The sequence below is a fragment of the Onychomys torridus genome, chromosome 7 (genome assembly GCF_903995425.1).
Source record: "Onychomys torridus chromosome 7, mOncTor1.1, whole genome shotgun sequence".
NCBI classification, from domain to species: Eukaryota; Metazoa; Chordata; class Mammalia; order Rodentia; family Cricetidae; genus Onychomys; species Onychomys torridus.
Window position 1 is genome coordinate 103,165,353 of NC_050449.1, and position 12,011 is coordinate 103,177,363.

The 12,011-nt window shown below is 49.9% G+C and overlaps 1 protein-coding gene across 2 annotated transcripts in view; it reads left to right on the top strand.

The window, feature by feature from the left end:
• The window catches only part of Ccdc12 (coiled-coil domain containing 12), a 58,465-nt gene that overhangs the window by 26,126 nt on the left and 20,328 nt on the right, over positions 1 to 12,011 (top strand). For both annotated transcript variants that reach the window (XM_036191791.1, XM_036191793.1), the window contains one exon: positions 11,717 to 11,781. In XM_036191791.1, coding sequence (XP_036047684.1) covers positions 11,717 to 11,781 — 65 coding nt within the window. The remainder of the gene's footprint in view (positions 1 to 11,716; positions 11,782 to 12,011) is intronic.

Consider the following 12,011-nt stretch of genomic DNA (forward strand, 5'->3'; position numbering starts at 1 on the left):
CTATCAAGTCTAGCTATTTGTAAGCATAGTTGCCATTGGTAGCAACCCAGGCTCTGTAGTGTGGGGCTCAGCTGTGCCCTCACATTCTTATGTCTGTTTCAGTGAGCAGCTGGCCTGCTGGACTGTGCCCAGCAGGCTGAATGATGCCAGAGTTCCAATTTTCCGTTCTGAGAAGCACTGTTCTGAACACCTACCTCTGCATGAATTTCTAGTTATTTCTGGTTTTCAGAATTGGAGTATTTGGTCCAGAAATGGTCTTGTCTTTTGGTAGTTGGTTTATATATCTCTGGAATGGCATCAAAAGAGCTGTCAACCCAGTGGCATGTCATAAGAGTGCTTTTGAGTCTAATGGAGAGGCTAGGCATGGTGGATTTCTGTGAGTTCAAGGCCATCTTGGTCTATACTGAGAGTTGTAGGTCAGTCAGGGATATCTCTGTCTATCTATACATACATACGTATGTACATATATACATACATACATACATATGGGGGAAAGAGAGAGACAGAGAGACTCAGACTCTAGGAGACTAGCTCTGTGTGCCACATCAGGGCAGAAATTGGGCCAGAACAAGGAGTAGGCGTTTAGAGGGGAGCAGCCAAGGCTTGAAGGCCACCCTCCCACTGGGGTCCTGTGTGACTCTGGATGAGTTACTTAATTACACTATGCTCTGATTTGCTCATCCGCAAAAACAGAAAGGAATGCTGACCTTATAAAATGTGGCTATTGGATAATTGGTTAATTGGTTAATTGGATAGAATTGATTACATCCAGAGCACAGTTTTTTGTTTAGTTTATTCAGAGCTGAGAATTGAACCAGGGCCTCAGGCATGCTAGGCAAGTGCTCTGCCACAAAACTATACTCCTAGTACCATTGATTATATTCAGTAATGTCAGTGTTACTCAATGACATAGGTTGCCAACATGCTGTTGTCACTCATAAGTAGGAAAGATGGGACAGAAATGAATGTTTGCATCCAGCTCTTGGTAGAGCTCACCTCCTAAGCACTAGGACCTAGTGTGATGCCGTCTTTTTTTATTGAATGAACCTACTTAGGTTTTATCCCTCCTGCTCTCTCCAGAAGGGAGCATCATTGAGTTGGGGGATGGCGTGGTGGGAGTGTGCCTGCCTAGCTTTCACAAAGCCCTAGGTTCACTCTCTAGTAAAGCTTGAAACCAGGCGTGCAACCCTAGCACTCAGAAAACAGAGACGGACAAAGGCAGGGGGGTCAGAAAGAAGTTCAAGGTCACTCAACTACATAATGAGTTCTAGACCACCCTGGGATACATGAGTCCCTGTCTCAAGGCTAGACAAGTCAGTCAGTAAAGTGTTTGCCATGCAAGTATAGGGAACAAAGTTTTATCCCCAAGATCCATGTAAAAATCAGCATGGTTGAAAAAAAAAATTGCAAGGCCAGGCAGTGGTGGTACACACCTTTAACCCCAGCACTTGGGAGGCAGAAGCAAGTGGATCTCTGTGAATTCAAGACCAATCTGGTCTACAGAACAAGTTCTAGGATAGCCAGGGTTACACAGAAAAACCCTGTTTCAACCCCCCCCCCCAAAAAAAAAAAGCCAGTGAGGTAGCTCACCCTTGAATTCTGGCATCAAAGAAGCAGAAACAGGAGGCCCCTGGGGCTCACTGGTCAGTAGTCTAGCTTAGTTGATGAGTCTCAGGTCACCAGAAAACAGACAGTATTCCCAAGGAAAGCATCCAAGGCTGTCTTCCGGCCTTCACACACACTGCGCACACATATGTGCATGTAAACATACACATAAAGATAGTTTTTTAGAAGCGGGAAAGGTTAGTTTTGCATGAGAGAAGGAGAGTTTGGGAGCATAGAGTAGACGAGATGAAGGAGCAGATGTGTATGGTGGAAAGACCTAATGCGTAGACAGACACTTAGAAGCTCAGTGGGGTAGGTGGGAGGCCTGATAGACTGAGTAGTTGGGCATCTCTAAGCCTCAGCTCTCCATCTGTGCAGGGGCAGTGCTGAGAGACCCGGACAAAGGGATGCAAGAAAAGCTCGTCAGTGCTGGCCCGATCCTTCCCCAGTGGTTCGTTCACTTAGTATTGGTTAAGCTGTTGTTTTATGCCAACCTCTGCAATGTGTAACTATCACACACACACACACACACACACACACACACACACACTCTCTCTCTCTCTCTCTCTCTCTCTCTCTCTCAACGCACGCACGCACCCCAAGACAAACAAAAGAGTATATTGTTTAAGCCATGACAAGTGTAAATGACTTTCCATTTCTAGGACCAGGGTGCTAAATACTTAAGTCTGTTGTGGTTCCAGTAATTCGGCTGGCTGTCAGCTTTCTTGTGTTTTCATGAGTTGGGGTGTTGGTCAGGTGGGAATGAGAGAATAGCTGATTCCCTAGGAGGAATGCCACAGAGTCAGGTATGAGTCTGGCCCACCACTGTTGGACAGCAGGATTTGGACCTTGCCCAGATGCCAATCAATATAGTAAACATTCCCATAGTAGGCATCAGGGAGCAGAAGGGTTGCACTGGACAGTGGACTCAGGTTCTCTTCTTGAGTATCAGGTATGCTAAGTACCACCAGGGCCACTTGTCCCAGAGAGGTCCTGCAGTTTGCTTATAGCCCCACCACGGGTGAGGATTGATAACAGGATTTGCCCACCCTCTGCCCAGTCTAAGCTTGTGGTCTAGGCTTCCTGTATTCCTCAGGGCTTCCTATAGGAGAACCCAAGTGGAAGTTTGGAGCCTCTCAGAGTGCTGGGCTGCCCAGATGAACCAGTCTAGTCTGGTTCTCTGTAAGGGAAGGGGGACTGTGGGTTTGCCATGCCCTCTGCCTAACCTTCCAGTTTGTTACTTCCTGCTGCTGCTGAGAGTGAAGCCCTGGGCACTGGGAGGACCTGTGCTCACTCAGCTGTACCGCTTGTTCCCTGTTCTGCCTTCCTCTGCCCCTTCCACTCTTCCTTTAACAGACGAGACAAGTGAGGTATACTTTGGAGACCCTCCCAGCCATCTAGAGAGCCACTGCCCCTTGCCGTGCTGTTGATACCATCCCTTCCCCTCCTGGGGCCACATTCCCCATCCCCACCCCACCCTCCGAGAATCCAAAAAGTTCTGGATTTTTCTCCAGAAAGCTGTACCTTCTAAAACCTGCCCTGTGTGCGTGTGTGGTCCTTGGCCCTGGAGTCCGGTCAGGTACCCCAGTTAAGAATCCCCATCGCCCTGAATCTCCATGCACTTGTCCTTTGTCTCCTTGGCTGCCAGCTTGCAGCGCAGTTCCTAGCATCCGGGATCCGGTCAGTGTTTATGGAGGAGTTGCCTGCCACCTCCCTGCACTGTGGCAGGGTGTCCAGTTGCACTTCTGGCAAGAACAAGAGCTGACTTGGCCTGAGGCCAGCTCCCTGTGTTCCTCGGACACATATCAGATACCAGTGATCCCAGGCCCAAGGCCATGCAATTGCCAGCAGGAGCTGCATTGGCCCTGCATGCTGCTGCCTTGGTGTCAGTGGACAGCGGGGCTAGTCCTGCCTTTCCTCTGTGACCAGGGGCTCTTTTTTTACTGCTGAGGACATTTGAGCAAGCATGGACCCTCAGCTGCTGCACTCATCAGGTCTAGTCTGCCTGAAAGCTGCCCTGCCCTTTCTTTGTCCCTTAGCACGACCACCTCCTTTGTCCTCGGCACCCTCATTTCCCAGTGAGTCATTAGCAGTCACAGCCGCACTGTCTCCTCCAGTCTCTCCTCAGCCTGTCCTGCCTGACTCCAGACCTAGTTCCAGCTCCTATCCTGGGCCTTAGCTTGGCTTCCTCGCTGCTCTCCCAGCTGCCAGCCGGGCACTTTGTTCTTTCTCTTTCTCTTTTCACAAACCTCTGGAGACTAGCTGTACCCACAGGGCAGCTGTGGCTCCTGCTGTGACCCATCTGTGCCTGCTGACCCCTAGCATGCCATGCCACACTCTCTGAGCTCAGAGTGAGGGCCAGGTGATCCATGTCTATGTCTGGTGCCCATATGGAGGCTAGAAGAGGGTGCCTGGTTCCCCCAGAAGTGGAGTTATGGATAATTTTGAGCCACCGGGTGGGTGCTAGGAATTGAAGCCAGGTCCTCTGGAAGAGCAGCCAGTGCTCTCAACTGCTGAGCATCTCTCCAGCCCCTCCAAGGCATCATCTAACATATCTTCTCATGGCCTGGATGAAGTAGGTATAATGTCCTCTCTGCTCAGAGGTTTGCTGAGAGCATCATAGAAGACCCATGGGAATGCAAGCCCACTGTGAGCTCTGTAGATGCCAGCAGGCAGGCTCTGTAGCCCTGTGCTCGTTCTACAGCCCTCTCCTCCCTGCCCTTCGGGAGCTGTGCCACCCACCCAAGCTGCAGACTTTCTTCCTCCCTCCCTCATCATTTCCTTCTTGTAATAGTGATGACGCCTCACCATGATTGTCCTTGTTTTCAGAGATGAGGAAACCAAGGCCAGACCTTCCCAAGGCTGCACAGTCAGTGTGAAACAGCCTGATTTTCCACGGTTGTAAGCTAGAGCACACATGCTCTACCAGGGGCAGGTGTCAGCCCTGTGGGGACAAACTGGTAAGACAAGTGTCTTCCAAGAACTCACAGGCTGGTGTCAGAGTTGACCCTCAGACGGAGCTCCTGGCAGCGGTTTGCATTGGGGGGCCTGGAAAAGGAGCCCTACAGCTCAGTGGAATCAGTCTGCCTCGAAAGGTCAGAACCTCTGTTGTGATCTCCCACCAGTCTCTGGGCAATAAAGACATACAGTTTCTGGTCCCAAGCATGGTGGTGTTCAGTCCAGGGCTTATCATTCCATCTTCAGGGTGAGTCAGACTCCAGTGGCTGCCCTACCCCACTAAATACCCTTATAACACAGCTCCAAGGGCCACCACACCCAACAGGAAGTCCCTCCACCCCATTATGAGGTGGCCCTGGCTCTGGGGTCAGGCAGCAGGGTGCTGTTGTGGGACCTGCCATGTTTGTCCAGCATTGTCAGCCTTTTCCTGCCCCTGCCTTGGGCACTGCACGACCATCTGCCACTCTGCTTCCTTACTCTGACCTGAGTTGGAGCAGCAGAGGCTTGAACTCTCCTCCTAGGGGACTGCAGTGTTCAATGTGTCTGTTTTCATGGGGAGGGGAAGGATTTGAGGCCTTGTTTGCTGATGTCTTTAAGTTTTTATTTATTTACTTGTTTATTATGGGGTGGGTTGGGGGTTGGGGTATGCATGCCACCACATGTATGTAGAGGTCAGAGGTCAACTTGCAGGAGTTTGTTCTCTCCTTCCACCAGTGATCAAACTCAGGACATCAGGCTTGACCAGAAGTACCTTTACCCACTAAGCCGTGTTACTAGCTCAAGGCCTTGTCTTTCTTGACTGATACACAGAGGGCTGGTTCCTATGGAAATCTAGTGGTTCCCATGGAAATCTAGTGGGCTGATGGACGAGGCGTGTGTGCCTGTACATTGAGAAATGGTCTGCACTGTGAGCTCTTGCTGGTCTCCAACTGCTTTGGAAATGGGGTAAGGGTGATGAGACATTCCGTCAGCAGCTGGCACACCTCCCCCTAGCCTTACCTCTATGCCCTAGCTCCCTTCTGGAAGTAAGAGCTGAGGCTTCGAAGAGCTTAGTTCTTGGGACATCTCAGGATGACCTTGTTCTTGACCACTCAGCTCAGATCCTTCATCTTTGGTGCACTTGGCCCTGAATAGAGGCCCCAGCTCTCCCTTTTAACTTCAGCACCCTTTACACTCAGTCACAAGTAGCAGCCGGTCGGGGCAAGTCCAGGCTGGGAGTGGAGCTGTCTTCTGGCTCTGGTGTCTTCCTTCCACAAGCGCCCTCACGTCACATGGGCAGCACCAGAGGGAGACCCTGCCACCCCTCCTGCTTCCTTGGGTCCCGGCAGTGGCAGCCTACTGGCCGGGACGGTTTTGCCAAGCAGTTACCACTTCCAGGAATACTCTCTTTGACTGCTTGGTGCCCCGCCCCACGAGACATCTAGAATCGAGTTGAAGGGCTACCTCCCTCTCTGACAGCACCTTGCCGGTTCCCCAGATGTACAAAACCCTCAGCAAAGCCTTCCTCACCAGGTCTGTCTTTGAGTACACTGAGGCTCCTCAAAGATATAACCCTTTTTCCTTTATCATGAGCCCAAGACAAACCCAGCACACACAGAGGACTGGGGTACAGAGATGGACTCTGTCTTAAATTTGGGGGAAGGAACAGCGAGGAAAAAGGTAGTCTCTCCTCCCTTTTCCTCTCTCCTGTGTGTCTGGTTGAGGACTGAACTTGAGGTAGTGGCTCTGCAGTCAGTCAGTCAGCAGTGTGGATGGAGCAGGAGTGCTCAGCTAATGAAGGCCCTCTCCAGGAAGAGGTAACAAGTGTGAAGAGCTCAGGTGGAGGCCTACCCAAGGCTCAATAAAGCGCGTGCTGTCTGGCATGGAGAAAAGAAGTCTGAGCAGGGTGGCGAGAGCCCGTAATGCCAACACTCGGGATTACACTCGAGCTAAATGTCCACACCCTGTTAGTTGGCGCCCGTTCCCCGCGACAGAGACCGACAGAACATAGTTACCGACACATTTGACATCACCACAGGCCTCACAGATGCTGGGGGGGGGGGGTATTATAAGCTACTTGGTGCCAGCAAACTGAGTGATCTAGATGAACTGTATGGTTGGTTTTGTTTGTTTTTGACTTAAGGAGAGATAGCAGCTGAGGAGAGAGGTCGTTCAGTAAATGGCTTGCACAAGCACGAAGACCCGAGTTTGATCCCCAGCACCTGTGTAAAGCCAGACCTGGGCCAGCAGCATGGCTCCATGGGTAAAGTCAGTTGCCACCAAGCCTGGTGACCTTAATTCAGTTCCTGGGACCCATATGGTTCAAGGAAAGAAGAGATTCTCGAAAGATTTCTTCCATGTATGCATGTACCCAATAAATAAATGTAATTAGTACTGATAAGTGAAACTAAAAAGCCAGGCATGCTCTGTGTGCCTATAATCTCAGTGCTGAGGAAGCAAAGGCAGTTGGCTACTTAGGCTCGCTGGCTAGCTAGCCTAGCATAGTTAGCAGCAAGTCCCAGGCTGCTGAGAGATGTGTTCCAATAAAACAAGATTGACGAGGCTGCCAGAATGACTCAGTAGTTAAGAGCACTTGCTGTTCTTCTAGAGGATCCGGGTTTGATTCCTAGCAGCCACGTGGTGGCTCACAACCATCTGCAACTCCATTTCCTGGGGATCCGAAGTCCTTTTCTGACTTCTGCATACATGGTATGCCTGCGTACACTGGGGCATCCAAATCTACACACTAAATAAATAAATACTAAAACAAAAACCCAAGGTGGATGACCCCTGAGCAATGATACCTAGGGTTGACCTCTGGCTTCCACCTGTGTATACAAGTTCATGTGCACTCACACACACATACACAAATACACATACACACACACACAAAAAAAACATTTTTAGAATTGAACACCCTGATAGTCTAATCCAAAGCTGTACTAACTTGACACATGGTAAGGATGATGGTAGGAAAATATTAAAATGGGGTTTTTTTTGTAATTAAGTTTTCCTAAGAGCAGAAACATTTAATAAAAACATTCTGGTTCATAACCTAGGGGAGTCTTGAACCCAGGGCTGGGTGTTTCCAACACCATTGGCACTTGTGATGATGGCATGAACAGGGCAAAGTGTACACTCTGTGTACTCAGAACCAAGGCCACAGTGAAGTCCCTTCACACAGTACAGGTGAACACTGCCAGAGACACCATGAATTCATAGTGCATTTAATTGTGAATTACTTGTTAGTTATTGTATATTTGCTGAATTTTTTTCGTGGTCCCATATTTGGTTATGTGACCCCATTAAGAAACTGGATTTGTCGGGTGGTGGCAGCACACGCCTTTAATCCCAGCACTCGTGAGGCAGAGGCAGGCGGATCTCTCTGAGTTCAAGGCCAGCCTGGTCTACAAAGTGAGTTCCAGGACAGGCTCCAAAGCTACACAGAGAAACCCTGTCTCGAAAAAAAACCAAAACAAAATGGATTCTAGAGGAGAGGGTTGTTGGCTAGTGAGGATGAAGGAGAATGGCTGGGGACTTGTTTTGAAAGAACCTGAGAGGGAGCAAGAATGGAGAATAGAAGGGTTGAAGAGATGGCTCAGTAGTTAAGAACACTTACTGCTCTTCCAGAAGACCAGGGTTCGATTCGCAGTATCGACGTGGCTGCTTACAACTGTCTGAAACTCTAGTTCTAGGGGATCCAGTGCCCTTTTCTGGCTTTTGTAGGCATCAGGCACATATGTGATGTGATACATAGACACGAGCAGGCAAACACACACGGGGTGGGGCTGGGCTAGAAAGGTGTCTCAGCAGTTAAGAGCACTTGTTCTTACAGAGACTCTGGTTCGATTCCTAGTACCCACATGGCTGCTCACAACCATCCATAACTCCAGTTCCAGGGGGATGTGACTCCCTGTTCTGACCTCCATGGGCACTAGACATGCATATGTTGCACAGATATACATGCAAGCAAAAACTCATAAAATAAATCTCAAGGGGAAAAAAAAACCAGAATGGAAAATGGGACTTGGGAGGGAGAGGAAAGGCAGAAAAACTTGGGAAGAGTGTGGGGCCCAGGGTTAGGACACGGAGCTTGATTTAGAAGGTCTCATCATAGTATCTCTGGATGGGAGACTCTAGGCCTCCTGTCTTGCTGGGTGTCTCTACTGGTGCCTTAGCCTGGGCTTAGCTGGCTGTGGCTGGGTCTGTACATGTGACCGTGCCTGAACTGTGTGGGGAGACAGGAAAGGTGGCTGAGGTCAGAGTCATTTTTAGAAACTCAGTACTGCTTTTGATGGGCTGCCAGGTTCTGTGATCTTGAGCATCTCTTCTCATTTTCCCTTCTCTGATAGCCATTTCTGAATTCTCTGTGTGCCCCCCACCCTTGGAACTGAGAATCTAAGATGGGCACTCCTGTGACACTTCTAGTTCTGAGCTCATCTGAGTCTAGGCTGGAGTGAGGGGAATTCTCGGCTCCTGGCAGGGAGTGGGGTAGAGTAGGGCAGCAATGCCTGTGACCTAAGCCAGGATTGGCCCAAAGCAATCATTCTCCTCAGAAATGTTTGCTGTCCCACCTGAGAGTCCCTCTTTAACGGGAGGTCAGAGTACACCTCATCCCCCACCCTGTTCATTTGTTCACCCATTCCTGTCACCACGTGTGTCAGTCCTCGGCCTGTGCTCTCTGCTCTACTCAGCATCCCAGACAGGGGTCTTAGCTGGTTGTCTGTAGACCACTGCTGCACCTGCTCACCAGATGGCTAGGAGGTTTTAAAATGTCACTTGGATACATGGCTGTTTTCTCACTTGTTAATGAGTAACTCGAACCTTGCCAAAGCACTTGAGTGTTTCTGGGGCTCTTGGAGGTGGTGGTGGCGGCGGCCTGTCTCTGGCTGAGTTTAACCTTGCTCTTGGTTGGGAAGGAGTGTGGTGTGGGCAAAGCACTCCTCTCAGAGGTGGGGCCTTCCTACACAGATGGCGCCCTCTTCTGTCAGTTGCACAAACCCTTCCAGAAAGAAGTGGGGGAGGGGGCTAGGCTCTCTGCTCCACTGCCTCCATCCCAGGGAGCAATTTACCAGCCCCTTCCCTGAAGGCAAGCATTTCCGGGATTTGCTGTTGGTAGGGAGCTCTTTATTAGAATATCTGCACACTTTTAGTCCCAGCACTCAGATTACTGAGACAGGTGGATCTTGATGAGTTTGAGGCCAGCCTGTTCTACATAGCAAGCTCCAGGCCAGCCAAGGCTCCATAGTGAGACCTTGTCACAAAAACAAAAAAGAAAGAAAGAATATCTGCACCTCTAGTAGCTTTGTGGGCAAGCCGTTAGTCAGGGAGGGAGCCCATGTCAGCTCATCTTGAGGCCCCATCCTACCCTGTGAGCCACTCAGAGAATGCTAATTTGTTTCTCAAGCCTGAACCTCTGTCTGTTCTTTAGACCACACACTATCTTTGCTCAAGTTATAAGCTGGGAATGCCTTTGCCATTCTGTCTCTCTGTCCTAGGAAACCAGATTCTCCCCTCCCCACCCCGGATAATCATGTTGTTTGTCTCATTTTGTCCTACCTCCTTATCCCCATGAGACAGAGCTGCTTGGGTGGAGGACAGAAGGTATCTTGATGTGTTCTATTATGGAAGGCTTTCAATGAGCCAGACCACATAGGTCATGTGGCCAAGGAATGGCAGGTCTGTCATTGCCCTGGATGTCCAGGTGAGCACTGGTAGACAGTAACATGAAGCAGATGTCACCCCAGAGGGAGGCAGCTGTCAGTGGTGTACAGGACTTTCTAGGAGAGGAATTGCAGGCAGCTACTTAAAATCTAATGTCAGCTCCAGCATATTCTCAGCCATCACAACAGGTTGCAAGTAGAAGCTTCCAGCTTTCTTCTCAGAACACCACTCCAGCAGAGTTCATTGCCAGTAACAAAGTGAGTTTGACATCTTCTGGAGGGCTAGCCTTGGCATGCAGGGCTTCATCCTTGGCCTTGGGTCAAGCCCTGGGCCTGTGACATGGCTCCATACATTTGATTCTGTCCGTGTGTACATGTACCTGTGGTCAGTTTGTCTACAGGGCAGCTAGTCCAACCACAATGATGCTGGGAAGCAGGGAACCTGGGGGTACTTCCTTTTGCAGTAGGCGGAAGTGGCCCTTGTGGTGCCCTTAAGTTGTGGTTCTCTGGGTACCTGGAGATAAACGTCTTACATAAACAGGGAGCGGGCAGATTTAAGGGCTGGTAAAATGGTTCAGTGGGTCAAGGTGCTTGCCACCAAGCCTGGCAACATGAGTTCAATCCCTGGAGCCTACATGTAGAGGGAGAGAACCAATTCCTGAAAACTGTCCTAACCTCTTTAGACTCCAGGAAGTTGTCTTCTGACCTCCATGTACTCTGTGGCATATATGTGCATCACACACACACACACACACACACACACACACACACACACACACACACATTGTAAGAAATTTTTTAAGAACCTGATTTAGAAGAGCAATTTCCTGTAGACCTGTTAAGTGAGTTCTCTTTGCCTGCATCTTCTTTAGTACGTCACAGACCCAGGCAGTGAGTCTTGTCCAAGCCTGGTCCAAGTTAGGTTCCTTCTGCAAGGATCTAAATGGGTCTTTCTGAAGAGGTCTGTGGGCTGGAAAGAATGCCAAGAGGCCTGAGTTCTCACCCTGTCCTAGTTGTTGGTGACCATCTTCCCCCATCTCCCTCCAGCCCAACACATGGCTCCATCCATCTCTGTGAAGGTGGCTGGCGACCATCCAACCCTGAGCAGCTCCATGCAGCCATTTGAGCCCTCCAGCTTTCCCTGCTAGTCGTCAAGGACAACCTTGTTCCTGGGACTGGGCTGGGACCATGGAGGGCTTTTTTATTGTTGTTTTTTAATTTCATTTTATCTTGAGGTAGGGTCTCTCTATAGTCCTGGTTGTCTTGGAAGTCACTATGTAGACTAGGCTGGCCTTGACCTCACAGAGTTCTGCCTGCTTCTGCCTCCCAAGTGCTGGGAGGGTTGTGGAGTTTTAAGTTCTGTCTAGGGAGGGAGCGGGGAAGAGTGAGGCTCCTGTATCTCCCTCCTCAGTTACTTGGCCCTGATTGTCCTCTCCTCACCAGATCCCTAGGTGACCTGAACCACAGTAGGAGTGTTCACCTGAGCAGTGGTTTTCTTTCTTTCCTTACAGGACAGGGAAGATGGGGAGCCACAGACCAAGCAGCTCAGAGAAGAGGAAGAAGATGGGAAGCACAGGTAGTGCCTGTGTGGGGTTCTGGCCATGCCCCATTGCCCTGTGCTCCCCACCAGCATTTGACATTGCTCACATGGCCGCCTTGTTGAGACCTGAAAAGATCAACCCTATCACTAGTTAAGATTGTTCCTATGAATCCTGTGTATGTCCCTCTCTAAGATTCCTCGCTTACTGTCTAGTTCAGTGGTTCTCAACCTTCCTGATGCTGTGACTCTTTAATACAGTTCCTCAT